Genomic DNA, 26821 nt, shown 5'->3' with positions numbered 1-26821 from the left:
TCAGTAGGCATGGGAGAGAAATTAATAAATCTCTCTCTAAGGCTTGAAATAAAGCCAGGAAAATGTTCTGTTGCCCCCCAACCGAAGGGTCGGTGGTTCGATCCCTGACCGTCACAGCCTCCATGTCGAAGAATCCTTGAGCAAGATAGTGAACCCCAAATTGCTCCCGATGCTGCTTTCATCAGTGTGTGAATGAATTCCCAATGGTGGCAGGTGGCACCACTTAGCGTAGCCTCTGCCACCAGTATGAATGTGTGAATGAGCGTAGTGTAAAGCGTTTTGAGTGGTCGCAAAGCGTCTAGAAAAGCGATATATAAGTGCAGGTCCATTTATTGGTTTGGTTTTTCAGTGACGGACAGCACCTGTCAATCATCTATTGACACCGGTGGAAAGCCAATAAATCGCCCAATTCTGGGAGGCAGCATCCAAAAAAAGCCCCTGTGGACTTGGACCATCAGAAGCATTAGGACCAGAACTCCATGATCCAGTACAGCACATATTCCTGAAGCTTTAATATTGCTAGTCCTAGTATTATATCTGTGATATTCTTATGTGTTGTAAGTGATTTATTTCACGTTTTGGATTGTATTTTAACACATTTGTTTAATGCTTTTATAATTATTTTTAGGGAATTGATTTCTGTCTGTTTTGTACTTTGTTTAATGTTTTAAGTTCATGAGATGGTGGTTTTACTTTGTTTTGTCTTTTAAGTGAAGACAAATTCCAGTCATTGACGTCAATATGTCAATAAAATATTGAATTTTGAATCAGTCCAAGCAGAGACAGAGACTGATGTGGAGTGACAGAGAAAAAAACACACTTACACTTACGTGTGTGTGTGTGTGTGTGTGTGTGTGTGTGTGTGTGTGTGAATGAGCATAAATGAGAGTGTGTGTGAGGGGTTGGGGGTGTTTAACAACCTCCAACAGTCTCAAATCACTGTAGTGTTTAATACACACAGTAGTGTGTTACCATGGTGACTGGGCCCGGCTGTGGGGCCAGACTCATGAGGCTGCATGTTTGTGTGTGTATGTGTTATTTGTGTGTGTGTGTGTGTGTGTGTGTGTGTGTGTGTGTGTGTGTGTGTGTATGTGTGTGAACTATAAAACCAGCACTTGAAAATATACCAGTTGCATGTAGATTTTTGGGGCCTCTGATTCATTTGTGATTGTTGTCCAACTCTTTATCTCCTTCTACATTTCCCAAAATTTACTTTAAAACAAAAATACTGTTTGTGCTTTGAAACGGGCGAAAAGTGGCCACGCTTCAGTGAATCGCTGTGTGCATGTGTGAGTGTGAAGACGGACTGAAATATGGCTATAGTAGATGTGTGCCTGTGAGAATGTGTGTGTGTCTCCTTGCCTGCGCCTGTGTGTGTGTGTGTGTGTGTGTGTGTGTGTGTGTGTGTGTGTGTGTGTGTGTGTACACACTCCCCTTGCCTTTTCTCAGTTCAGCAGAACCTCATTAATTCAGCAGGAATGGAAATCATTTCTGCACGGAGTGCACAGGAGACAGAAAGAGATGGAGAGGAAGACGCGTGGAAGGGTGGGGGTGGGGGGTGGAGGAGGAGGAGGGGGGCACAATGAATACTCAAATTTCTTCATTTTTCTTTACTGAAAATCATTCTATTAAAAAAATAATAATTTAATGTTCTGGGTAAATAGCACAATGAATTTGTGGTATTAGTCACATAAGGGGACTCTACACATATTTTAATACAATCTAATCATAATTATGTTGCATTGTGATTTAGTCATTTGGTTGACAGCTCTTGAGAAATGACACATGTCTAATCTCAGCCTCGATTTATCTGGATTGAAATAGGTTTATACGGCATGTCCTTAAACACAAGCAAAGAGACCAGACAAACAACCGAATATAGCAAATGTCCAGATGGATACATTAATAAAAAGGTAATCTTCCTTATGTAGCAGCAGATCAGAGCAGAGCCTCCTCCATCCCTCCCTCTCTCCCCTCCTCCTGCCATCTCTCCATCCTGCAGCCCGCCACCAGACAATATGGAGCAGACAGTAATCTGGCCATGCACTGAAGAGATTACAGCATCCAGCAGAACAGTTCAGCACAGAAGAGAGCAACTCAGTTCAGAACAGCACAGCTTTTTTTTTTTTTCTCACAGAGAGGAAGTCAACACAAAGCAGGAATCTATAGTCCATCCAAGCGCCTCAGAAGAAACCTCGCTCTCTTCTCTCTCACGCTCGCAGAGCGTCGGCTGGTCGCACACACTCCTTCAGTGAAAGCTGACCTTTTCAGAGTGCAACAGAGTGCAGTGCAGTGTTGTGGATCTCTCTATTCCAAATGTCACTTTTTACAGGAAAGATCTGATGTGATAAAAACAGATCAGACGGCGCAAGCGGGACTCATAAGAGGAATAACACATGTACAGTGTGTGAGCACATGCAGAGTAACTTCTGGTCCTTTTTTTTTTATAGTTGCACACACATACATACAGTTGAAACCAGAAGTTTACATACACTATATAAAAAGACACATATGCTATTTTTCTGACGTGAAGCTTCCAAAGACATGACAGCATCATCTGGGCTTTCCCAAATTGTTTCAAGGCATAATAATGTTAGTGTATGTAAACTTCTGACTCTGAAGAAAGTAATAAAAAATTGTCTAAAAAAATCCTTCTCTCATTATTCTGGCATTAAGCAAATAGAAATAATTTTGGTCATCCTAACAGACCTAAAACAGGAAAAGTGATTGTCTGATTTCATGTCAGACAGTGAGAAAAAAAGCATATATGTCTTTTTATATAGTGTATGTAAACTTCTGGTTTCAACTGTACATACATACATACATACATATATACATATATAAACACACACTGAAGCTGAAAGACATTCAGTCAATAACCAAACAGATGTGCTGCCCTATTTATCCACTGAACTTAATCATGAGAGATATAAATAACTCATCTGAAGGCTTACATGCAGACAGCACAGTCGAGGTTGGAAGTTCACACATCGCAGTTGTTACTCAGTACATGATGTGGATTTCTGGATTTTCTGCCCCTCTAAGAAGAATTAACCCTGAACGGCAGCCTCTGACCCAACGCTGACCTTTAGGCTGGCTAATAGCTGCAGCTCACTCAGAGGAAAAATATCACACAAATGCACACACTCGTATATGAATGCATTTATTTTTAGCTATATTGTGCAAAAATCGGCATGAACAGGCAAAAATCTTCACATTTTCTTTCTCGTCTGTTTTAATGACAGACATCCTGTTAATATACCAATATCTGCTGTAGAGTTCCAAAAAAATATAATCTCATTATTTCCTTTTAAATAATTCCAAGGTTGTCATTAGACAGCCGTTTTGAGACGGCTTCAGATTGTTACTATAAATGATAGAACCCATCAAGTCTTATCTAAATTTGAAAAAATCTAACTAGGAATTTGTACTCAATGTCATGAGGACAAATTCAAAGGTCTCCTATTGTAAAAAATGAGATTCCCATTACGTTATGGTGCTATATAAATACTGTGAAAGTGTCAACACTCCATAGAAAAAATACTAGAAACTGTTCAGAGACATCAGGACTTCTTTAAGGTTGTGATGTCACAGCTTTACTAAATAAAGGTAGAAAGTGCTACAATGCTGTACAGCCATTCCTCGGCTGCAATGACAGTGCAAAAACGCTGAGAGTGCAAATGCGGAAGACCCTAAAACACTGACCAATCAGAACAGACTGGGCTTTTTGGAAGAGGGGGGAGGGCTTAAAGAGACAGGCACTAAAACAAAACGCTTAAGGTGCAGACAGACGGTATGAGAAACAAATAGTGTTTTTTGAACATTAAAACATGTAAACATGTTCTAGTAGAAATGCATGTTTAAAACAGAAATTGAGCATCATATGACACTAAAAATTTAACAAAACAGAGCAGAGCAGAGCCAAGGGGACGAGGTGAAGAACACAAGTTTGGTGTACAACCAAACTCAAGGTGACAGCCTTGAGAAAGATTGTATGAAATGAAAAGCAGGAAAGGAAAATACTCTCCTGGAGAAATCAGAAAATAAACATGTTGTTGACTTGAAACCTACTGTTGAGAGGGGAAAGAAAAAAAGTATATCAAAATTGGCAGTTCATCTCTCCCCTTTAAATCTTTTATGTACCTTTTACATGTTCTCATGTTTCTTATCATTTTAAACCAAGTGATGGACAGATACAAAGGTATGAAATGACACCATAGAGTCTATTGTAACTGTACATAAAGTCCTGTGCAACTCGTAACTGTCTGAATCGTAAAGCCACCAACACAGTTTATTTTAATTCTTATTTTAATTAATTTAAATTGTAATATTTTATCAGGTTTGATATATGTGAGACTGCCAAAACAAAGAGAAAGGTAACTTTAGAACACACAGTAAAAGTACATTGGCCAACATATGCACACAACTTGCAAAAGAGTGTGTTAAAGAGCAAAAAAAAGCTAAGAAGGTGCAGAGGTAGATAGAGTTATCAGGTTGAAATCATATAGTGCTACATCAGGAAAGGTAGAGGAGTAAAGGTGTGATGACGCAGAGAAGGAAGAGACGAGGTTATGATAAAGGTGTTGGCAGAGAAAGAGAAGATGTTGTAGATCCCTGCTGGGCTTACACTGCAAAAAAGCCAACTTGTATTTTTTGGCCTAAAACAGTGATTTAAGTTGGTACAACTTGGAAATATAAATTATTGACATTTAGGGCAATAATGTAAGTTAGCACAACAAAGGAAGCCAGTTGTCTGCTCAAAAACAAGTTTGTGAGTTGTTGTTACTTATATCTTTAAGTTGGGGTTCACAACAAGGGACAATAGTTCTGATAACTCTTATTTCTTTGTTGTGAAATGCTGGAAAGCGGTGAAATTCGGTCATTAGCGAAAGCTAGCGGCTAACTGATGCTAGCGGCTAACTGATGCTAGCATCTAACTGATGCTAGCGGCTAACTGATGCTAGCGAATAACTGATGCTAGTGGCGCTGCTTGTCACAGCTACAGCGTATCAATGCTAACTCAAAATTGCAACATTAGCTGACATTTCATAGCGGCGTTACAATCGTGCCACTTCAGCACATTACAGAAGTTAGCAGAAGTAAGGATTAAAAGTTATTACAATGTAAAATTATAAGTTAGTACAAATTACAGTTGAGTTGACAAAAATCTGAATTCAGAGTTGAGCAAACTCAAAAACAAAACTTAAAATATTTTGTTTAATTGTCCAACTTAAAATTTTATGGAAGTTTGTTGCCTTGAAATTTTGAGTTCACCCAACTTTTCTTTTTTTTGCAGTGTAGATGACCCGATGAACATATGAAGGAGTGGTAATAAAAGGGGGAAAGTTGTGAGGGTGCGGCGGCAGAGCGAGAGGAGAGCTGAAGGAGCCAGGTGTGGTGGCAGCCACAGAGGTAATCAGTGGGCCAATGGGGAGCCATTCCACTCAGAGTGAACGGGCTGCCGAAGTACCTGGAATAAAAATAATCATTACACTGCATTAAAGTCACTGTCTGTAAATATACCCTGGGCAGCAGTAAAGCACGCTCACTGTGGCCCCCGCCATCAGGACACCTCGACACACACACATGTAAAAACACACACAAATGAAGCAAAATGCAAATATTTGTGAGGATGTGTCTCTGTACACAAACGGTGTGGAAATCAGCGACTCCCCTGCTGATTCTGTGCATTTATCCCATCATTAAAGACAGGCTTTTAACAGAAACAAACTGTTCTCCAAATATAACTCAGCCAGCTCAAAGCACATTCATTATCCCCCCCCCCCTATAACTTATAAGTGTTATTTTAGCAACAGAAACCCCGACAGAGGCTTGAACTGGATCTCTCTCACACATTTATTCTGCCTCTCAGTATTGCTGCCTTTGGAAAATGGGGATTAAGTCTGCATTTAGGAGAATTTGAATTGCAAATAAGGCTTTGTAATTGTTTTAGTCTTTAATCCTAGCAGGGAGGGCCTCAGTGTAATGCAAAGTTGAGACAGGCGAACATCTCAGGCATTCATCTGAGGAAGGACTGTGTTTGTTTCACCACTCGGTTCAATGAGACTTAATAAGCAGGGTGTCCGATCGGCACCACACACACACATAGACACCTACATATGCACGCACACGCACAAACACAAGCCAAACACACTTCTACACACACGCTTCAACCCATGGGCTCATTGATAGAGCGGCCAGTTTATTTTGGTTGTGAGTTTGGGTGCCCAGCTGGTACTTGAGACTGGTGGACTGGCAGAGCTGTGCAGCAGACAGTAGACACACACACACACACACACACACACACACACACACACACACACACAGACACACACACGCTGTGCCAGGGACACACTGTGCCAAGCTGCGACGTTTGCCAGCTACACGCCTGCCCACTGCCACAAAGAGAGGTAGAGGCAAAAGGAGAAAGGGCAGCACAAAGTGTGCGTGAGTGTGTGCGAGAAGGAGAGAGACTGTAAGCCTGGACAAAGACGCAAGGAAGAAAAGAAAAGGAGTGACAGACTTTTAGAAAAAAGGGATTGTGAAAGTGTTTAAAAGGATGAAACTCGAGCAGAAGAGCAGCTCTGACTCGAGGGAAGCTGAAGTTACTTATTAATCCAACATTTATCAATTTCTCAAAGCTATTTAAAGCGACTGCATTTGCTTTTTAAGTTGTTCATAAACCTGTTGTGACAAGTAGTGCTGTAACATGTAAATACAGGCATGCAACATGTAGAATGAGCAAGCAGAGGCAAGTGAGGGGAAGTAGAAGCTGCAGCCTCATGTTTGTTTATAGTTATGACATCTGTGACATGAATGTTTGGTCATCAGTGATGAGGATACAAACTACGTTTTGTTAAGCGGTCATTTTCGGTTCACCACAACAGTCCAAAGCACAAACTACACAATCAGTGTTCGGTGGTGGCGGCAGTACAACACAACACCTCAAACTTATACAACCACTGGATCTTTCACCACAAAGAACTGCGAGAGAAAGCTCAGAAATCTACACAGGCTGCAGCGTAAAACATCCTGCTGCACCACATGTCCACCTCAATTTTCAAAATGCTATTTTTGTCCCCCTCACTTTTAAAATTGTAGGTTTTTTTCTTACTAAAGTTTCACTGAGCATTGTTCTCTGATTGTTCTTGCCACTGATGTCCAGATCTGAGTTGAAAAAAAAAAATGTTGACATGCACTATAGGCTTACCGCAGTACACTGTGTTATACATGATTACATTACACCACCGCTATTTTTTTTTTTACAGAAATGAAAGCCATTTAGTTAATTTTTGCTTGCACCTACGGTCATCAAATAAAAAAAACCCAAACAACTCTGGTGATTGCAGATTGTTTGTTACTTTTTTTGTTATTTAATACCCCATTTATGCCATGGAAATAGGAAATCTTTCTGTCAGATTTCAATGATCACATGCCAGGTTGGGATAGAGTTGACCGACGAGACAATGATGCAGGATTTGGTGTCAAATCAATTTGCTCGACACCTTCCTCAAGCAGAACAACTCCAATCCCTTGACAAAAGACTATTATAATTGAACAGACTTTTTTTATTTTTATCTTTATCTTATACTGAGCACACATACACATATGCGGTTGCTGTGAAAATCTTGATCTCAAACATCGTGACTCCTCTTTAATCCATAATCTCGCAGCCTTAAAAGTGTCCTCACACACTTTCACAGAACGTCCCGGCTCTTCATTTCCTCCACTTGCACAGTTTGGCAAACACAGAATTCCTCAGTGTACATTTAAAATCTCCTGGACCTGTACAACAGCAAGCAATCCCGCTTGACTGAAAAATCTAACTTTTCTCATATATTATGTCCACCGCAGCAGCTCCAGTGTGAACTGATTTAATTTAAGTTCAGAAAAAAGAAGGAAACAGCCTGAGAACCAACACGAGTGTGTGTTTAAAGATAGGTTTCACTCCCTGGGACCCGCCTGACAATCCTCGTAAGCATCGTCAGTGTTTTAGACCTAATGAGGAACGGCAGTAATGGAGTGCTGCTCCAAGCTTTGCCTCGGAAAGAGAGAAGAGAGAGCTACGCATCTGGAAAAGTTGACCGGAGACAAGCAGCGTTGTGTCACTTTGAAGACGAGGCTCCTTTTAAATTTACTTAGTAAAACAGTAAAAATGCTCACAAAAGTTACATGATGTTGTTTGAACATTATACCAGGTTGCTCTGCCCTCTCAACACAGACTTATGACACAAAGTTAGAGTCAGTGCAGGTTGCTAAAGTAAGCAGAAGCATCATAATTGCAGTAATTTATGCCATTTTGTGCAGGACAGGGTCTCTTTACACAATGGATTAATGGATACTGTAAGTGTATGTGGTTTGAGAGTCACCAGTGTCAGTGAACTTCAAAGATGCTGTGTGTGTGTGTGTGTGTGTGTGTGTGTGTGTGTGTGTGTGTGTGAGTGTCTGAGCACAGACAAGACGTCACAGACTGAAACACCTCCGGCACGGAAGGTCGCCTTCAAACTTCCAACCTCCCGACAAATCGCTCACTTCAATTCTCCACAGTAAACTGGTTACAGTCGAAGCAAACAAGTGATGAATGTTGCTTTTTTTTTAATTATTGAACTATAATCTATTTCCTGAAAATGACTAAACTGAGACAGAATTGGCAGCTTTCCCCCTGGTTTCACTGGGAGAGATAAACAAATGCCCGGAGGAGTTTCTACTATTTCCCAGAATGTAGTATTCATTTAAAGCATGCGTTTAAATTTTATGGATGATGATGTTGCAACTAAGAGGGCATTCATGGGTAACTGGGTTAGGGAAATTAAATGGGACTGGGATGGAAATCTGCATGCGAGGAGGGAAAGCAAACGCTGCAGGGTTTGGCTCCTACAATAACTTTGCTCAGGCGGATTCATGGCATTTACGCTGCTCTGGCTAGCAATGTGCATGGCATAGCTAGTACCAAAACTCAGATAAACTATGTAAAATGCAGACTTCAAAAGAGTCCCCAGTGTCTTCAGACACCTCTTTCTTCCTGCACGGTGATACATCTCCCTCCCTTCTTCTCCAACTCCCTCTTGCCTCCCATCTCTCCTCCTCTTCTCCCCTCTTCCGCTTGTCTTTCTGTCCCTGGTTTGTTGTCTCCATCTGTCTGTCTCCATGTCTGTCCCTGTCAAACACAGATCCAGGAGCTCATGCTTGCGGAGTCAAGATCAAATGCTAAACCACAGCACATTTTAAGCTTGCCCAGAATGAACCTGCGAGGAAGGGAATCATAAACAATATTTGATCTTCTGCTTCTGTCACTTCCAGACCTCCAGCCGAACACACACACAGCTTGAGGGCAGCACTTTCAGGCTTTGTTGCTTCCCTCAGATAGGGAAAGGTATACACAGACAGAGGAGCCAACTGGCCTTTTTCATTTAGACGGCAACAACGGTAAACAACGGCACACAAAGACAGCGTCCTCTCGCTCAACGCCCGTCTGCCTGCAGCCTGCACTCCACGCACTGTTTGATATTAAAAGACGACACAGGCGCAAACGGAGGAGGTGAGGAGGGGGGGCAGGAAGATAGAGAGACAGATAGAGACGGACAGAAATGGAGACACAATGTTGTGGCATGCCTTTTGTCTGTGTGTAGGCTATATTTAAACCCAAAAACGGCCAGGAGAATCTGTGTAAATGTGTGCCAATGCCGACTCCATTCCTCCGCTCTCTTTCTTCATCCCTCCATCCATACCTACTCTGCCTATATTACGGATGTTATTATTATTCCTGCATGTCGTCATGTCGCCCCCGCTTCTCTCCTTCCCCCGAGCAAGAAAGCGGGCACTACTGGCACCCAGCCAGATTACCCAATCAATCTCCTCTGAGAGAGGGGGAGGACGGCGGGAGGAGAGGTGGTGGAGGGAGAGAGGCAAAAGGAGAGAGGGGGAGGATAAGAAAGAGAGCGTGGAACAGAGAGGAAAGGAAATAAAGAGCGGCGGCAGGGGGGTGGCGGATGGTGAAGGAGGGGGTGTGTTGGTGGTGAAAAAGACCTGAGAGGAATTGAAGCAGGAAAAACGGTGCAGGATGAGTAAATTCTGTCTTTCAGAAAAAAAAGGGACAGAGACAAAGACGGCTATGAAAGGAAAGCGAGGGCTTCAGTGGACGTGTGGCGTCAAAATTAGGCGAGTGAGCACCTGGTACGGGAACACGGGGAGATGTGGAGACGGAAAACACACGATAATCACACACAGAGTCCAGACAAAGGCTCGGCCATCAACGGTTGTTTACAGAGTGCAGCTCCTCCCCTCCTGCCACCTGTTACTGTGGTCCAGCCTAACAAATGTTTAACCCTCTCAAAGAATCCCCAGGCAACAGCCAACACTGAACCTCCATTTATCTACTGTCTGCACAATGCATGCTGGGAACAGAGCACATTCAACTGTTTTCATTGTTTTCCATTAAGATTTACTCATTTAGAGCTGAAACAATTAGCTGTTTAATTCGATTAGTCGACAGGAAATTAATCTGCAACAATTTTGACAATTGCAGTGGTCGTTATGCGGGCAAAAATGACAAAAATTGGCTTGCTCCAGCATCTTAAAAGTATGGATCTATAACAGTAAACTCGGTATGCTGAGGTATTCTATCTAGTGAGGGATCAAGGAAGTATAGTGTTAGTTTAGGAACACTAGAGCTTGGTGCGAAATGTGCCCTTATTTTACTTTGCAGCATGTTTTAAAAATGAGCCACATGTTGCAGCCGAAATGCAATGAGACCATGTTCCACCTTTCCAATAAGCCCTTCATGAGATAGAATAAGCACAGAACACCTAAAGTATCCAATGAACAGCTGTCAGAGCAGCAGCTCTACTCCACTGTCTCCATTTCGGTCTGTCACTATAATCTGAAAGTTTGTGGACTAAGTGATTAAAAAAATAGCCCTAAATGGAGATATTTTGTCTTTACAATGATATTAAACAGACGTAAACTGCCAATCTTCACATTTTAGGAGCTGGGACTTCTAAAAGCTTTATTAACACATTTAAATCATAAAATAAGTCCAGCTGTGAGGAAATTAAGCATACTGAAGTATATTTGAATTCAAACATATTCCTAACCAAGACACTGTTCAAATTAACCATTTTCCAAACTTTTAATACTTTGTACGAACCCTGTTATCGCTTATTTTCAACCCATTATTTCACATCAAATAAACACATGTATTTACACTAGTTTTTTGTTCTTATAACAGTCTATTTTTAATGCTTAAAAAAAGATGTTTAGATGCCCTTCCATCATGACAGTTCTTGTCAACAAGCGAGGAGCAGAGTGGAGTCAGTGAAGCACTGCGATGTGAATGACGCACTTGTGGCACTAAATCTGTGACACTCCGCAGGCGGTGAACCCGGATTGGCATGAATCGCAGATGTTCGGGGTCGCGACCTCTGGCTGGGGCAAAGCAAAATGTCTGCAACAACAAGGCCGAGTGTATCACTTCCTGAAAGACTGTTTGTCTGTGATTGCAAGTGCGTGCATGTACGAGTGTGTGTGAGTGTGTCAGGGAAAACAGAGACTCATTCTTCTGCCTGCTTTAATGTGAGCAAGAATGTGTGTGTGTGTGTGTGTGTGTGTGTGTGAGAACAAGCGTGCCTCCTCGCTCGTCAATATGTATGCTTTCTTCATCACAAAGCTTGCGTCCTTTAATCATTCATATTGAGTTACTAAAGACGTGCCATGTTCTTATAATCAAACACGTTTCCTCAACAAAGTGCTCTTTTGAGGAACATCCAAATTCTGGCAGAAAAGGGGACTATAAGATGTGCGGATCTCTTTTAGGAAATGAACATGATTAAACGGCAATGTGAAGAGGAAGGACAGAAACACAACTCCAACAATTACGACAACAAGAGAGACCACTTAAGTTACTTTACAGAGGGACAAGACTTCAGGCTCTTCCAGCTCTTTATGATACGGCATCATCTCGCTTACTCTGAGTGTGTGCATTCTCTTGCATGTTGAGTGTGGCTATGTGATATGCACACAAGCCTGCCCGCATGTGTGAGTGTTTACGCGCGAGTTCAAGTGGCTATGATAGCAGATTCAGCATCCAGGGGTGAAGCCAACCAGCCATCCAGCCAGTCAGAGGCCTTCCATTTCTGGGAGTGTGGCCAGGGCTCCAATCCCACCACATTCCCCTGGATTAGCTGTCAACCAGTCCCCAGATCTGAGGATTAGCACATTATATTCCATTATCTTTCCCAAACTGGAGAGTCCACAAAGTCTACATCATTGCTCACAATTGGGGCCAGTAGGACAGAGCTGAGTAAGAGGTGCCTTCAAACCGGGGGCCAAATTGAGCCAAAGTGAGTCGAGCCAAACCAAATCTGTAACTAAGACTGTACGCTGGCTCGATGTTGCCTAGCAACCGCATTAGTTCCAGGAAACAAATAAGCGAAAAATGCATTTCTAAATATCAGTTTTATAGCACGGCGCTGATATTTCTCATTTTTATCCACAACAAACTGACAGCGTAGCCACAGAGAAGTGTAAATTATATATTTAAAAAAAAATAAAACATAAATAAAAATCCTGCTTTGTCACGCACACATTCCTCTTTCACTCCCTTCTGAACGACACACGGAGCAGAGCGTGTGCGACCCCTGGGAGCCGTGTTGTTTTTCACTCTGTGATCCAGGGGGACCGGGGGGAATGAGGGAGCCGTTATCAGCAAGGGGCCGTGATAGAGACTTGATCAGGCCATCGGTCTGCGGGGACCAAGGAGCCCGAGTTAATCAGAGACAGACAGACCCCTCGTCACCCTGGGGATTCACACGCTGCGACCCTGACACTCTCTTTCCCTTTCTCTGTCACACAAACACACAAAGACACACACACACACACTTGGTAACAGTCACCAAAAAGCTACTTACTCACACACACACTCACACACACATTCTTGTACTTCTGTCTTTGTGAAGACCCTCATTGTAAGTTGTAAGTTAAATTGTAGTTTTGGATTTTTCATAAGTTTTAGTTTTAATTTTGTTGTGAATTTTTGTTTTCAAATCCAGTTAGTTTTAATGAGTTTTTAGAGTGAGTTTGCTAGTTTTAGTCTAGTATTTATTTTTTTTAAATGCTTTTGTTTTAGTTCAGTTTTTATTAGTTTAGTTTTTTGTAATGGGGTATTTGTTGGGTGGGAGATTAAAGAGGTCACAGTAAATTTTGCCTTTATTTCTTAAAAAAAATTTGCCTTTATTTCTTATCCATCTTCATTATGTATGAAAAAAGTTGACAAAGATGAAAACGAAGGACATTTTCACTATAATTTTAGTTGGTTTTGTAACCACACAATACAGTTTCAGTTAATTATCATTATCATGTAACCTTTAACCCTTAAAACAAAGTCTGAAATCTCAAAAAAGCCTTTAAAGAAGTGAGGACCGGCCGAAATGTCCTCACTTTGCAAAAATGTCCTCACTCTGTTGGTTAAAAACGTGTTCCGGTCCTCACCATGTAGGAAGTACAAGAACACACACACACACAGTCACTTTGGGGTGAATCTTAAAAAGTTACAGCATTTACTAGAGACAATAAACCAAACCAAAAAGGGGGAAAAGTACAATTACAGAATTCCTTTATTATGAAATAGCATCACTAAAAAGCAGCGGACCCCTGGGTCAGCCATTATAACTCATGCTGTGAAGCCAAACACTACTCAGAGATGCATTACTTTACTTTAAATTCTAGTGAAGAGGCAAACATTTCCAAACAGAGCTAATACATCATTATAAATCTTCGTGTGATATGTAAAAAAGATGCACAAGACGAGAATATTTAACTGTATCTTAAAGAGACAGTTCACCCCAAAATCAACAAATACATGTTTTTCCTCCTTCCTGTAGTTCTATTTATCAAGGTCTGTTGCAACTCACACCCAACAATCTAGATTAGGACAAAAAAATATTTTAGATTTTTGGTGAACTGTTCCTTTAAGGGGCTAAGAATTAAATCTTAAACTCTTTTATCTAATGCTTCATCCAGAGATCAGCCCTCTCTAAACAGACAGCTCACACACTCTGACCTCCTGAACTTGAGCCGGGTCAAAGGTCAAACAACACTGTCTGAATCCTTGAACCACAACTAAGTTCTGTGTTTGTCAGATATTAAAAATGAGCCCCAATAGATCAATTCCAGCACTACAGTGCATTTTGTTTATTTCCTCTATGTTCAGATATAGAACAGCATTCATGATCCTGACTGATTTACGTCGTCAGAGACTAAAACACACTCAAAATGTGTCTTTTTAACGGAGGCAGACTGTGAAGCCTGATGTTCAGCCATATATTGACCAGGCCTGTCAAACCGCAGCCGCTAAAGAGCTGACATGCAGGTATCCAGCTGGCCTACCTCTGGAGAAAGGTGTAGGAAATTATATTGCATTTAGATTAATTAGACACAGTTGTCAGATTTAATTAACTACTAGGTTTAATTAACCATGTAATTAATCTTATGGTGGTCCAATACATGCACACACATACACACACAGAGGAGCGGAGACACGCACGTCAACTGGCGCCCGCACACACACGCGTCGTACATGCACAACAAATGTAATCTGTTCGGCTGACAAGTGCTCACACTTTTGCTGTCAAACCTCATAAGAGAGTTCAACTGAATGGGTGACTGGCTGTGGGCTAAAACAGCCTGAATGAAATGCGTACGGTGAGAATAGCACCTCTAATCCATTTTAGGTTTCACTGCTGCCCAGGTGGAACGATAATCTAGTGGTTGAAGCAGTCTGTCCAGTCAACATCGTAACACCCGTGTAATCCTTATTCAAATACGACTCAGCCAACATAAAGTGTGGACAAGCCCGAAAGGACGACTTTCATGAAGTAAAGAAATCAATTTTAAAAGCAAAACTGACAGAAAGAGAGAGTCAGAATGGTCATTTATATAATGAGAGCTGCAACAACAAAGACCGGCTCACACATTAGCCAGCTCTCATGTGTTCGATAGGTTACTGATCGACTGCAGCGTCTCTCCAGATGATGAGAGGGTCAAGAGGGCCGTAGACCCTGACCTTTCATCGCCCGTCCAGCCCCTGCAGCCACAACGGGCCTCTAAATGTGTCCTATGTGTATATGTGTTGCTGGTGTATGTGTGTGTTAATGTCCTTGTGTGATCAGCCAGCTGCTTTATGTTCTTTGACCTTTTCTGAAGCCTTGAGTGGACCAATAAATAGCCAGGCAGCGGCGTGACCTCTCACCTCAGGTTGACAGTTTCGCTAAGACCTGAGGGGTCAGGGGTCAGCGTTTTGAGGAAGTGCGGCCAGCAGCTGAGCTACTGAAATTCGTAGAAAAGCCACAATATTGTGAGGCACAAGGTGCTCCTTCTTTCTGGTCAGACTGGTGTAGTCATTATGACAAAAACAATGCAGGAAGTGAGGTAATGCACAAACCATTCACCAGAATAAATGTTGGCATTGGACTTTTCTGCAAACTACAGATAACACTGCATCAGTACCACATATATCATCAACATGAAGGTTTCTGACCTGCTGCAACATGTTCTCATTGTAAACATGTGACGATCGCTGAATTCAAGATGTGGTAATTGCTGTTTATCACACTTTAAACACCTTGGTTAAGGTTGGGTAAAAATAAGACAGTTAGACATAAAAAATATTTATTCCGGGCAAAACTTCCAGCAAGAGGCTGGAAACACCGGTCTTCTGGTTTAAAGTCCTGTCCAGCGGACCTTTGCGGAGTTTAACATCATATTGCTTCATCACTTAATAAAAAAAAACCTTGAAGATTCATTTATCTGTGTTTTTTAGAAACATACAATGCCAACATTTTTTGCAAGGTAGATATAAAGACTGATAAAGTCAGTTTAGGGTGGAGTCACTGAAGTGTGATCACCTTCTACTTTTCCTTATACGTCACCTACAAAAGTGTATCCAGTGGTTGCAAATTTTAACCTCAATCCTGATCTTTTTCCTAAAGTTAACCAAGTAGTTCTGTTTCACTTTAAAACAATACGTTTAAACATCTACGATCTCCCAAACAGAACTATGATCATTTGTAAATATCAAACAAACTGTTCATCACAACAGAAATCTAACCAGGGCCGATCCTGTAAAATGTGGCAAAATGGCATGAAGACTCACCGATTAGACTTTAAAAATTCAAAGATAGAAGTCTAAGGGCTTTCACATAAAATATAGAAGCGGTGTTCATAGGTGCTGCATTTTTAAAAGCATGCTACTTCAGACGTCTGGCTCAGAGTCTGTCCCATCCAGAAGAGAGGCTGCAGCAGGCAGACCAGACATGTCAAAACAAGAATCAGCAGCATTATCACAGACAGAATAGTTCCTTCTCTCTGATACACACACGCTTGTATGTGCTCACGAGCATGTGTGAGTGTGTCCGAGTGGTGGATGTGTGCATATTTGTGCCCCTCGTACACAACAGGGAGGGTTGGTTAAGTTCACTCACATAGTCATGGAAAGCCTTGGCCTCGCTGGAATGTTCACATGTCTCCCTCCGGTCTGGGGCAGCGCAGTACAGATCCCAGAATACACTGCACACAGGACAAGAGAGCGACAGCAGTTAGACACTTCACTGTGTGATCCAAAGACAGATTATGTTGCAGGTTTGTGTGTTTTGTGTACAATGTTCTGAGTGGAAGTGGTTAAAGTGCACAGATGGAGGTACTAAATATCCGCTTGGATAATTATAAAGCAGAGCTGTTTAGATGCTGGCATGAAAAAGATACAGGTATAATACGAAAAATTCAACCTTTTTATACCTTTTTATGAAGAAATATAAACAGTTTTTCTTTAACAAAGTAGGGGAACGTCTCTGAAACAGTTTAAAAGGACGGCTTTGTGCTCAGTATTCATAGAGCGCCTTTTAGGGTGCTGACGAGTGAATCAGCGCACGCTGGGAGACTCGTGTCAATATTATTTGTTAGCTTTCATTTATTCAAGGGGACGTATTATGCTAATTTTCAGGGTCTCGCGAGTAATTTGGGTTCCAGCTAGAACATCTTTACATGCTTTAATGTTAAAAAAATTTTCATACTGCCCATGGCTCCATATTTGCAGCCAGGTAATGACTGTAATAAAGTATGGCGACACGATTTACCATGAAAAATCACCTACACAAGCCTTGAAACCAAAAGAAGATCATGTTTCAGCATGAATGTTATTTGAAACCAGGGAGAAATTAACAACATCAGTGACCAGGATTACAGGTTTCCCTGATGTTAGCATGCAGCTACATGTAGCAGCGTATGTAACGTAAACACTGCAGCAACGTGCCAGGAGCAGATGACCATATATGGAAATCTGTCTCAAACTGATATCAGCTCAAGCCAAGAGGGGAAACATTTGGAAATTGTAGACTCTGATAACTATGTTTACAGCATTAGTTGAAACTTTGACCATGATCATTTGACATTGTAATATTATATGTGAGACAGAAACAGGAAAAGCATAATAAGTGCCATTTAAACTGCTTGCTTGGTTCAAGAAACTGCCCCAAAACCAAATATATTTAGTTCACTATCATAGAGGATGAAGAAAACCAGCATATATATTCATACTCAAGAATCTGGAGCCACTTAATTTTTGCAAATGTTTTACTCAAATGAATCACTGTCAGTTATCTTAATCAATTAATCAACTTGGCATTTCAGCTTTACTTTACAGTTTTCAATACCCAACACGATAGACCAAGAGATTAGATACCAAGGCCTATTAAAATGCCATGTAAAAGAGCCACAGACAGTCCGACAGTCCAGCCTGAAGCCTGCAGCTCCAGAGAGCTTTTATCCAGGAAGGACGGGTCACCAAATGTTCCTCTCAATCTGCCCCGGCGACCTGCAAGTTATTGACCAATCAGCTGTGATTATGTTACTTACTGCCCAATCAGCCGTACTCATATTAGTTAATTAGACCAATCCCACTCCTCTAGGGCAGCAGGGGCCACCAGGTCCCACTCCAAATGGGCCCTTAATTACTGCAGTGAAATTAAGTACCTGCTAAGCCGGTCCACATTAAGGACTTCTCCTTCTTCAAGATATTGATTTCATGGACAGCGAATAAAAAAAAGAAAAGAAAAAAGGAACTGCTGAACTCATTCTTGCTGTCACTTAAAGGTGCAAATAAACTGTTAACATGCATTCTTTGTGCTGATGTTTGGGACAGCGTGACACTTGATATGACAGACTGCGAGATGGAGCAGAAAATATTAGCTGATTGCCCGTAACTGTCAGAGAATGGCTCACTAGCAGCCTGTTGCTAAGTTTAAATTGAACAATATGTCTGATTTTCATGCTTTGGTGTTATTATCTCCCAAATATGGTCATTATAAAACATTGTTGATCTACACCAGGGGTGTCAAACTCTGGCCCGCGGGCCAAATTTGGCCCGCAGTGTAATTTTATTACGAGCCAATATCAAATTATTATATTATTATTGTACTAGCAAAGCTGACCCGCCGGTATTATACGGCGCATTTACCGCTAATACTAGATTTATTATTGTTATTGTTATTTTTAAATGTATTAACCTGTTGAAAAACTTTATTTTGATATTTCAATCAGAAGGATGCAAATAGAAAAGAGGTATGCGATTTTTATTTAATTTTTATTTAATAAATTAATGACATTGATGTGTTTTTTATTTGAAATTTGATTTTGCATGTCTGCACTATTTAGTTATATATTGTATGTTTATAAGCGTTGCTGGTTCCATATTTAATGTTAAAGCAAAACATGTTTGGTATATATTAAAAGGTTTATTTGTTTAATGTTGGCCCGCGATTTTATTCAAGTTTTACATTTTGGCCCATTGTTTATTTGAGTTTGACACCCCTGATCTATACTTTCCCTAATGTTCTTTTGTTTTTTGTTATTTGAGGACAACAAAAGAAAAAGTCCTAAAAAAATAAAAAAGAATGATACATTTTTCTTCCCTTTGGCACACGATACCAACCCCTCAAAGCATATGAAGTACAATAGAAGTGTTAGTAAAGTATTTAAAGATTAAAAGACAGAGTCAGCGCCCTGAGGCGTTCAGTGAGAGCTGAGGTCCCCTCTAGACAAGGAGGCTGCTGCAGGAACAGAGGGGGACTGTGCAGAAACGGTGGCGAACACATATGGTGTGTGAGTCCTGTTGCCCTTCTGTCACTCCACAATAAAGCCAGTGTACATTATCATATCTATCGGTCGGTGTTAAAGAGATTGCTGCTCCGTCAGACACGAGCCACGGTGAAAAGGCTCGACCATCGCAAATCCAATCAGCTCTCAGGGAAATGAAATGGAACGCAGGTTACAGTTTGTTACCCGAAAAGACACAAGCAGGTAGGAGCTCAGGGCGGCAGGGGAAAGGTGATCTAACATCTCATGGCCTGTGAAGTCTCAAATATATTGCGATTTGAACAGCTGACCTGCTTCTGTCTGAGCCGCACAGGGAAATCTCATTCCCTGCGTCTCTGTGTGCATAATCTAAAGCGGGATCGCTGTTGGACTAAATGTAGACTTTCATTATTCTGATATTATTTGAGGTGGTTGAAAAGGATACATTCCTGTAGTTACAGCGGAGCGATTAGGTATGAAAAGGTGTTTAATTAGCGAGCAAAAATGACCGATATTGTAATATCAGTGTACAGCTTTTAAGAAGTAATATCCAAGGACTTTTTACAAGCAGTTTCAAGCTACCTGAGCCAGAAATTTCCTGACAATTGAAGCTTTTATCATCACATCTAAATTGATGTGAGAATAAAGAATTTATTTATACCCACATAAATCAATGTGTATTGACACTTTGCTTCTTTTATCAACTGTTCAAATGAGCTTTGATTTTATGTTTTGATCATGATGATTTAATTTCCAGAGGAAGGGATTAACAGAAGAGTTTATTTGCAAAATAAATAAATAAAAGGCATTAAAAAAAGGAATAAACCAACACCATTTTTGATTGATTTTCCCTAGAGGGCAAAACTGAAATACAGGATTTAGGAAAATGAAAAAAAAAAAGTTTAACATATCTTATTGACAGAAGCCAACAGTGGTTTGATTGATATTCCCTGGATTGCACAGAAAAAAAAACAAGATTCAAGATTTTGCAAAGGAACTTTTCTGTCTGTCTGTCTATGAATGACGAGTGAATCTTTAATAGTGTTCAAGAGCAGGCAGCCTTTAAATAATTTAAAAACTGTATCAAATGGACATCTGATTATACAAGACGAATATCTGCATTAGAAAATATCCTCAAATTTACTTTAGAAAAGTTTAGTGCTCATTTAACTCAGCTGAGGCTGTTTAATTTTGAATTACAGCTATTTACATGAGTGATTGAGTAGATAAAACACCAGATTACGTGAAAATAAAAGCATTTTTCACAGAGTAAACTCAAATTCAAGCATATTCCTAACCTTGAAAACACATCAATGTTAAAATAAAACATTTTCCAAACTTTCAAGACTTTGCACAAACCCTGTACTGTATTATTGTAGCGCTGAAAGGCAGTTTTTCAGGCTGCAATCAGGGAAGAAAATGTATTCCCATCTACTCTACCATCTCATGAAACAGTGGGACTGAAGCCTGGCAAAGTCTGGGTGAAACCATTGTTAGCACTCATTTGACAATCCCACCCACATTTTGAGGGAAAGAGCCCATGTCATAGTTGTTGTCGCTTCCTTTTCAGAGACACTAATCTTTGGAAATTATCTGGGAAGTCAACATTCGCGGTTAATTAGCGCCAGCAATCTGCAAGAAATCTTGTACTCTGCACACCCTTGTAATAGTAAATTTTCTATCCAATTATCTAATCATTTCAATCTAATCATCTCATCATGGGAAGCTCTTTATGGTATTATGTGTAGTAACTGATGGTATTTGAGCCGAAGAAGAAGAAAACTTAAACCGCTCTTACTTTGAAGAGTCACAGGAGAGATTTAAACGGCAGCTTACGGGGTCATGCAAACTGTCTATTTTTTTAACTATTTTATTCATCCAAATGAGAAACAAGGCAACAAAAATATGAGCTGGCACTGTCAGCACACACACACACACACACACACACACACACAAACACACTTTGTATCCAGAACAGAGGAGGAAGGGATTAGCGACCAGCCGTCCAGAAGAAGACAATTACTAAAATTAAATGCCATCACGATAATTATTTGCAATTAACTGTGGTCTGACAAAGCCAGTGGTTACAATGTGCTTTTCCATTATAATAAGGAGTGTAAACAAAGACACAGAAAGACAGACACACAGGCTGCTGGTGGCAGGTCTACATGATAATCCTGAGTGCGTCTTCAGCCAGTGAGTCAGGAAATATACATAGAAATGAAGACAGAGATGGAGACAGATGGAGATAGAGAAAGAACCACAGAGTCCAAAAAACAAAGTAACAGAAAGTCGACCGTGCCATCTCCTCCTCTTATCACAACAGGCTCTTCTTAACGGGGCAAAATGCTGCAATCAAAGAGCAGAGGCGGGGAAACACAAGCCTTCCAGTTGTCTTTATTACCTTGTACTCAAGTACCAGCTATTCTCCTGGTAGCAGCAACGAGGAACCAACAACATCACCGCGCCATGTAAATCACAAACAATCCCGTCAGACTGTGGCTTATAAATAAAGACTGAGAGCTAAAGAGGAACTAACAGTAAAATTAAGATGTGTGTGTGTGTGTGATGTTAGAGGTTCACACATGCAGGTGCAGGATATTCCCACATTCAGGTACACGGCGGAGACTTCATAGACCTTCCAGACAGCCGAAGACTAAGTGTGATCACACAGGAAGGTGGCATAGCAACATTAATTCACATGTTGACGCAAAATAGGTAGAGCTGGAAGCCTGGTGATGGGGTGAATGCTGGCAGTCTTGGTCGGGGAACAGAACGCCACATGTTGTGAAATTCAGTAATGACATTACAACTATTAATTAGAGCCCGACAGATATATCAGCTGACAGACATTATCGGCAGATATTGGCCTATTGGCATCAGTGTATATGCTCTCTGATATGTGCCGTCATGACAACTATGTAATATAATATGTAATATAACGCAGTAAACATTGTTTGGCGTCCTTAGAAATGGCTAAAGCTATTCATTTTTATTTTTCACTTTTTAAAAATAGTCAACAATTGACTGAAACTGAACAGAAATAATGTTAATTTAGCTATTTATTTCATTCCTATTTATTCTTTATTTTCTCAGTTATCATTTATAGAATTGGCTGACAATGTAATACATTGTTTGTATAATGTAAAATAATGTATAACAATGTTAATTTTTTATGTTTAATGTTTGCAAATGTACACTACCGGTCAAAAGTTTCCAGTTTTTTATTGAAATTCAAGCAGTTCAAGTCAAATGAACAGCTTGAAAGGGTACAAAGGTAAGTGGTGAACTGCCAGAGGTAAATAAAAAAAGGTAAGATTAACAAAAACTGAAAAATAATGTACATTTCAGAATTATACAAGTAGGCCTTTTTCAGGGAACAAGAAATGGGTTAACAACTTAACTCTATGGAGTCTTGGGCTATTTTGTCCTTTTTTGAATTCTTTTCATGTCTTTGTAAGTCATTTTGTGTCTTTTGGTGTCTTTTTTTGGTCATTTTGTGTCTTTTTTAAGTCATTTTGGTGTCTTTTTTTGTCCTTTTTTTGTCTTTTTTTAGTCCTTTAGTCCAACATAAAATGTGATTTTGAATCTTTTTTTACTTTCAAAACACTATCATGCTCAGTAAAGAATTTTAAATGTTGCAAATGTGCATTAATTTCAGAGTACACTGAGACATTAAACTGCATCATTTTCAATTCAATTCTGGAAAAGTTGGTGTGTTCTAAAACTTTTGACCAGTAGTGTAGCTCTCTGGGTACATTAACAGAGTGGTGAAAAATTGGTGCACAATCCACATAAAAAAGGTCTATTTTCATTTCAACTCAAAAAATGACTACTATATCAGCCACCATATTATATTATATTAATTTTCCCCCTCTGAAGTTGGTATCAGCGTCAACCTCAAAATTCCCTTATCAGTCGGGCTCAACTACTAATCACACAATGATGTCATAACTAATGTTATATAAGTTCACAAACCTAATACAGTGACACCATGTTGCTTGAGCATGTTTGGTCTGTTAAATGTGGTTCATTATCTGGATAAGGTTATCCAATATGTGGGCATATGTAGTGTTTTTTATTGTTCGCTGGCAATTACATAACAATGCATCTCAGGTGATATTGCACAGTAACGAAAAATAATTTAGCTGCGTAAATGAGTAAGGTGATGCATTAGTTTTCTTTTAAAAAATAACTCCAACACTGCACCTGATTGACTGCAAAATGCTCTGCATCTCTTTTGTGGAGCAGAAGTTTTAAAATAACATGACGCAGCTAATATTTGTGCTTCTTCTACTTCAACTGTTGTTCCTTCAAACATCATTGTTGTCTTGGGCTGCATGATTTGGAAAAAACAACAACAATTGCGATTATGATATTGCAATTGCAATATGATTCCCCATATTGGAGGAAATTATCATTTTTAAAATATTTTTTATTAAAAGTATATTAAAATGATCATGGTGTGATATTGCACTAGTCCAGGCAATTTCGATTGTCAGAGTTGAACTCTTTACTTTAAATCCTCTGATTGCAACAACTGCATTAAAATGAACAGTTTTTGGTCTGAAATTCTGCTGTTATATAAAAGGGAGTTTGGTCAAACCTACATTGTTCAAAAGTGAACCTCTTCAAGTAGCTTTTCAACCGTTTAAAAAGTTGAGACAGGACTGAAAAATTCCAAATTTTGGGATATCCAATGAAGTCATCAATAGGCGATTTCAGAATGTATCTGATATCTGTGTGAGCAGTTTTCGCTTGGATTGGATTTAAATATGCTGCAATGTCGGAGGAATGGGAAGATTAGGAAGAACATGAAAAGCTCCTGTTACTCTGACTTAAGACTGTTGATGCATTATTCCAAGATGGTTACTCCCATTATCCCCCCGAACCGGCCTAATTAGTCTTTTGTATTGTTGCGTAATTGTAGCAGTCCGTTAACAAGTGAAACCAGAAAGAAACAAACAGTGTAAAGCTGCTTTTAAATTAGCTGAATTGACTGTATTAGTTGTACTATCAGATTTTATTTAGATTTAACTGCCAGCGACGGTTCATCTTCTACGTGACGGGAACGGATGTGAAACTCAGCTGCTCCGATTTATGATCGCAACGATACGATGTGAGGAAAGAAAGATAAAAGAAGCAAGGAGAGGTTAGCAGAAGACTGTCTGAAAGCTGTGCTTATGAAGAACAGTCCAGACATTTCACTGTTTTCTCTGCCCCTCACAAACAAGAATTTCAGCTAGAGGCAATCACAGAGAGGATCCCTCTACATACTGTTGTTGTGCTAAGGTTTATATGTGTGTGTTTTCTCTGTTGGTGTGTGTGTGTGTGTGTGTGTGTGTGTGTGTGTGTATGGGGGGGTGTATTGAGGATTCAGTGGCCATCCAGTGAAAACTGGTTAAAGCAATCGATTTTGGGATAAGGAGGAGACAACTAGCAGCAGCCAATAGAGAGAGAGCTAATGACACAATCAACACCTGCAGCCCTCGCTGAGCCTTTTCTTTATCCCTCCACCCATAACAACAGATGTGGATGAGTGACCCCCACCACCAAGCTCCCTCTCCCCCTCTGTGCAGCCCTGGTCTCATTCTGAAGCACCCCCACCACCACCACCACCACCACCTCCACCAATAACGCCATCCTACAGGAAACAACCACAGTAGCAGAGACAGGAGGGAAGAAAACCCCAGTGAGGTGCTGAGAAGGGGACGGCGGGGGCGGGGGTGGGGTGGCGGTGGGGTCGGGGTCTTAGATTTGCCTGTTTAACACAAAAGAGGCTGGAATGCAAAGAGTTAATCCGTTCGGGGGTCTCTCTTCCGCAAACAAAGGGACAGGCCTCCAGACAAAGGTTGAGGGAGGGGGAGCGAAGGGTGAGGGATGAGGGAGGTTGGTGGCTTTCCTACCATCTGGAGCTTTTGTTTTGGGGGAGGCTGGAGGTTGGAGGATGGTTTGCTGGGTGGCGCAGGGGTGGACAGGGGACTCCTCCCCCAGCAGCCGACCCCCGGACCCCACCCCCAGTGAGGCTCCATGTCCACGTGCTGCGTGGCCCAGACAGACGCCCCTCAGCTAGGTCACACTACACCCAGCCCTGCCCCGCTCCCACCGGCTAATCACCAGCCTACACTCCAGCTACTCACACACACACTAGGTCATCTCCCACACTCTGCTGAAATATATCAATAACGTCAGAACACACACTACGAGCGCTCAGTTTCACACACACACTGGGCCAGCCTCCCTGAGCCCTCTTATTGGTTCAGGCAGAGGTGAGAGCAAACTTACGCTGCGCTGTATGTTTGTGTATGTCATTCTGTCAGTATTACTGGTAGCTGTCCAATTGAGAGCTGTCAGGTTGAGAGAAGCCAGGCTCTTTAAGGACCATTATGAACCGTGTCAACAGGCTGCACAATTACAACACACACTGGGGCCAGAGAGGATGAATGAATGAAGCCGCATGTCCGGGTTTATTACACAGGGCCGGCCGGGGGGCTTTGGGGATGAGCAGGATAGCATGAATGACAAAGCGGTCCCTGTCAAACCTCTTATCCAGGCTCTCTTTGCCCCCTCGTGCCGCCTTGCTGAGGATTCAGACTCTCAAACTCCCAGCCTGTTTGCCTTCTTGATGCTTTGACTGCATCCTTTCCAGCTGCCCATCTTCCTCCTCACTGCCTGTCTGCTCCCCGCTTTGACTTTAAGTTGGATTTTCTAGCTCTTGGCCTGACAACTGGAAAAGGGGGAATCCTACATTTCGGTGTTCCCATTCCCTCTATTCAGACAGAGGAAAAAAACATTTTTCGTGTCCGGCCCGAAGCCCACTGACCCTGTTCTTCCAGCCAGATAGAAAACATGGTCCTCCATTTATCTACCATTAAGAGATTTGTTTAAAGAAGCGGAAAGAAAGGAGGAATAACCAGCGTCAGAGACTCCTTCTGTTAAAAAGTCTCAAAATCTTGACGATGGAGAAGTTTTCAAACTGTGAGGAGGCGTGGCAGGACAAACGTGGCAAAGACACAGTGTGAGGTGAAACAGAGTTCTAAAAACAACAGAAAGTAAGGCTACGTTTACATGATGACGGTCTGAACAGAAGACGCAAAAGTGGCGTCACGTCTTCACTTTTTATTCCTCGTTTAGACGAGCGTTTTCGGGAGGAAATCTGCTGCATACGGTGATGCAAAAGTGTGTGGAATTGGATTGTATGCAGCCAGGCGGCATCACTTAAAGCCATAAGAGCATCTTTGGGCATGCAGAAGTTTTCACACCACGTATTTTCATCAGCTACTCCTTCCACAAAGTTCTCCACCATCACTAGATCTCCCAGGTCTCCTCCAAAGCCGTCTGGCTCGCCTCCGACCACTTGCTGCATCCAAAATGTGATGGAGGTAATTCCAGATCCTTCTCTGTTCACTAATACTATCTGTACATATCCTGGACATTTGGTGGAAAGACTCCTGTAAGTTTATTAGAGCTGCCAGAGCAGCTTGAAGGTCCGACGCATGGAAATAATCCCACATGTTTGTTTATTTTCCTGTACTGGAGCATGTATGTGACGTAAACACATATGTGACGTGAGCAGATCTGAGCAGAGTTTTGCGTCTTGGCAGTGTAGACAGACAGGAGCGGATTCAACTTTTCCACTTTTTTCCACATTTTTGCGTTTTTAAGCCCCAAAAACGCCGTCACCGTCTAAACGAAAGGC

At 41.2% G+C, this 26821-nt stretch overlaps 1 protein-coding gene across 1 annotated transcript in view; it reads right to left on the bottom strand.

Annotated features, from left to right (window-relative positions):
• The window catches only part of ssbp4 (single stranded DNA binding protein 4), a 119135-nt gene that overhangs the window by 70808 nt on the left and 21506 nt on the right, over positions 1-26821 (bottom strand). The window contains exon 4 of the mRNA XM_059342015.1: positions 16476-16560. Coding sequence (XP_059197998.1) covers positions 16476-16560 — 85 coding nt within the window. The remainder of the gene's footprint in view (positions 1-16475; positions 16561-26821) is intronic.

This window comes from Centropristis striata, chromosome 9 (genome assembly GCF_030273125.1).
Source record: "Centropristis striata isolate RG_2023a ecotype Rhode Island chromosome 9, C.striata_1.0, whole genome shotgun sequence".
Taxonomy (NCBI): domain Eukaryota; kingdom Metazoa; phylum Chordata; class Actinopteri; order Perciformes; family Serranidae; genus Centropristis; species Centropristis striata.
The sequence above is the reverse complement of the archived record's forward strand: the minus strand, read 5'-3'. Positions and strand labels throughout refer to the sequence as shown.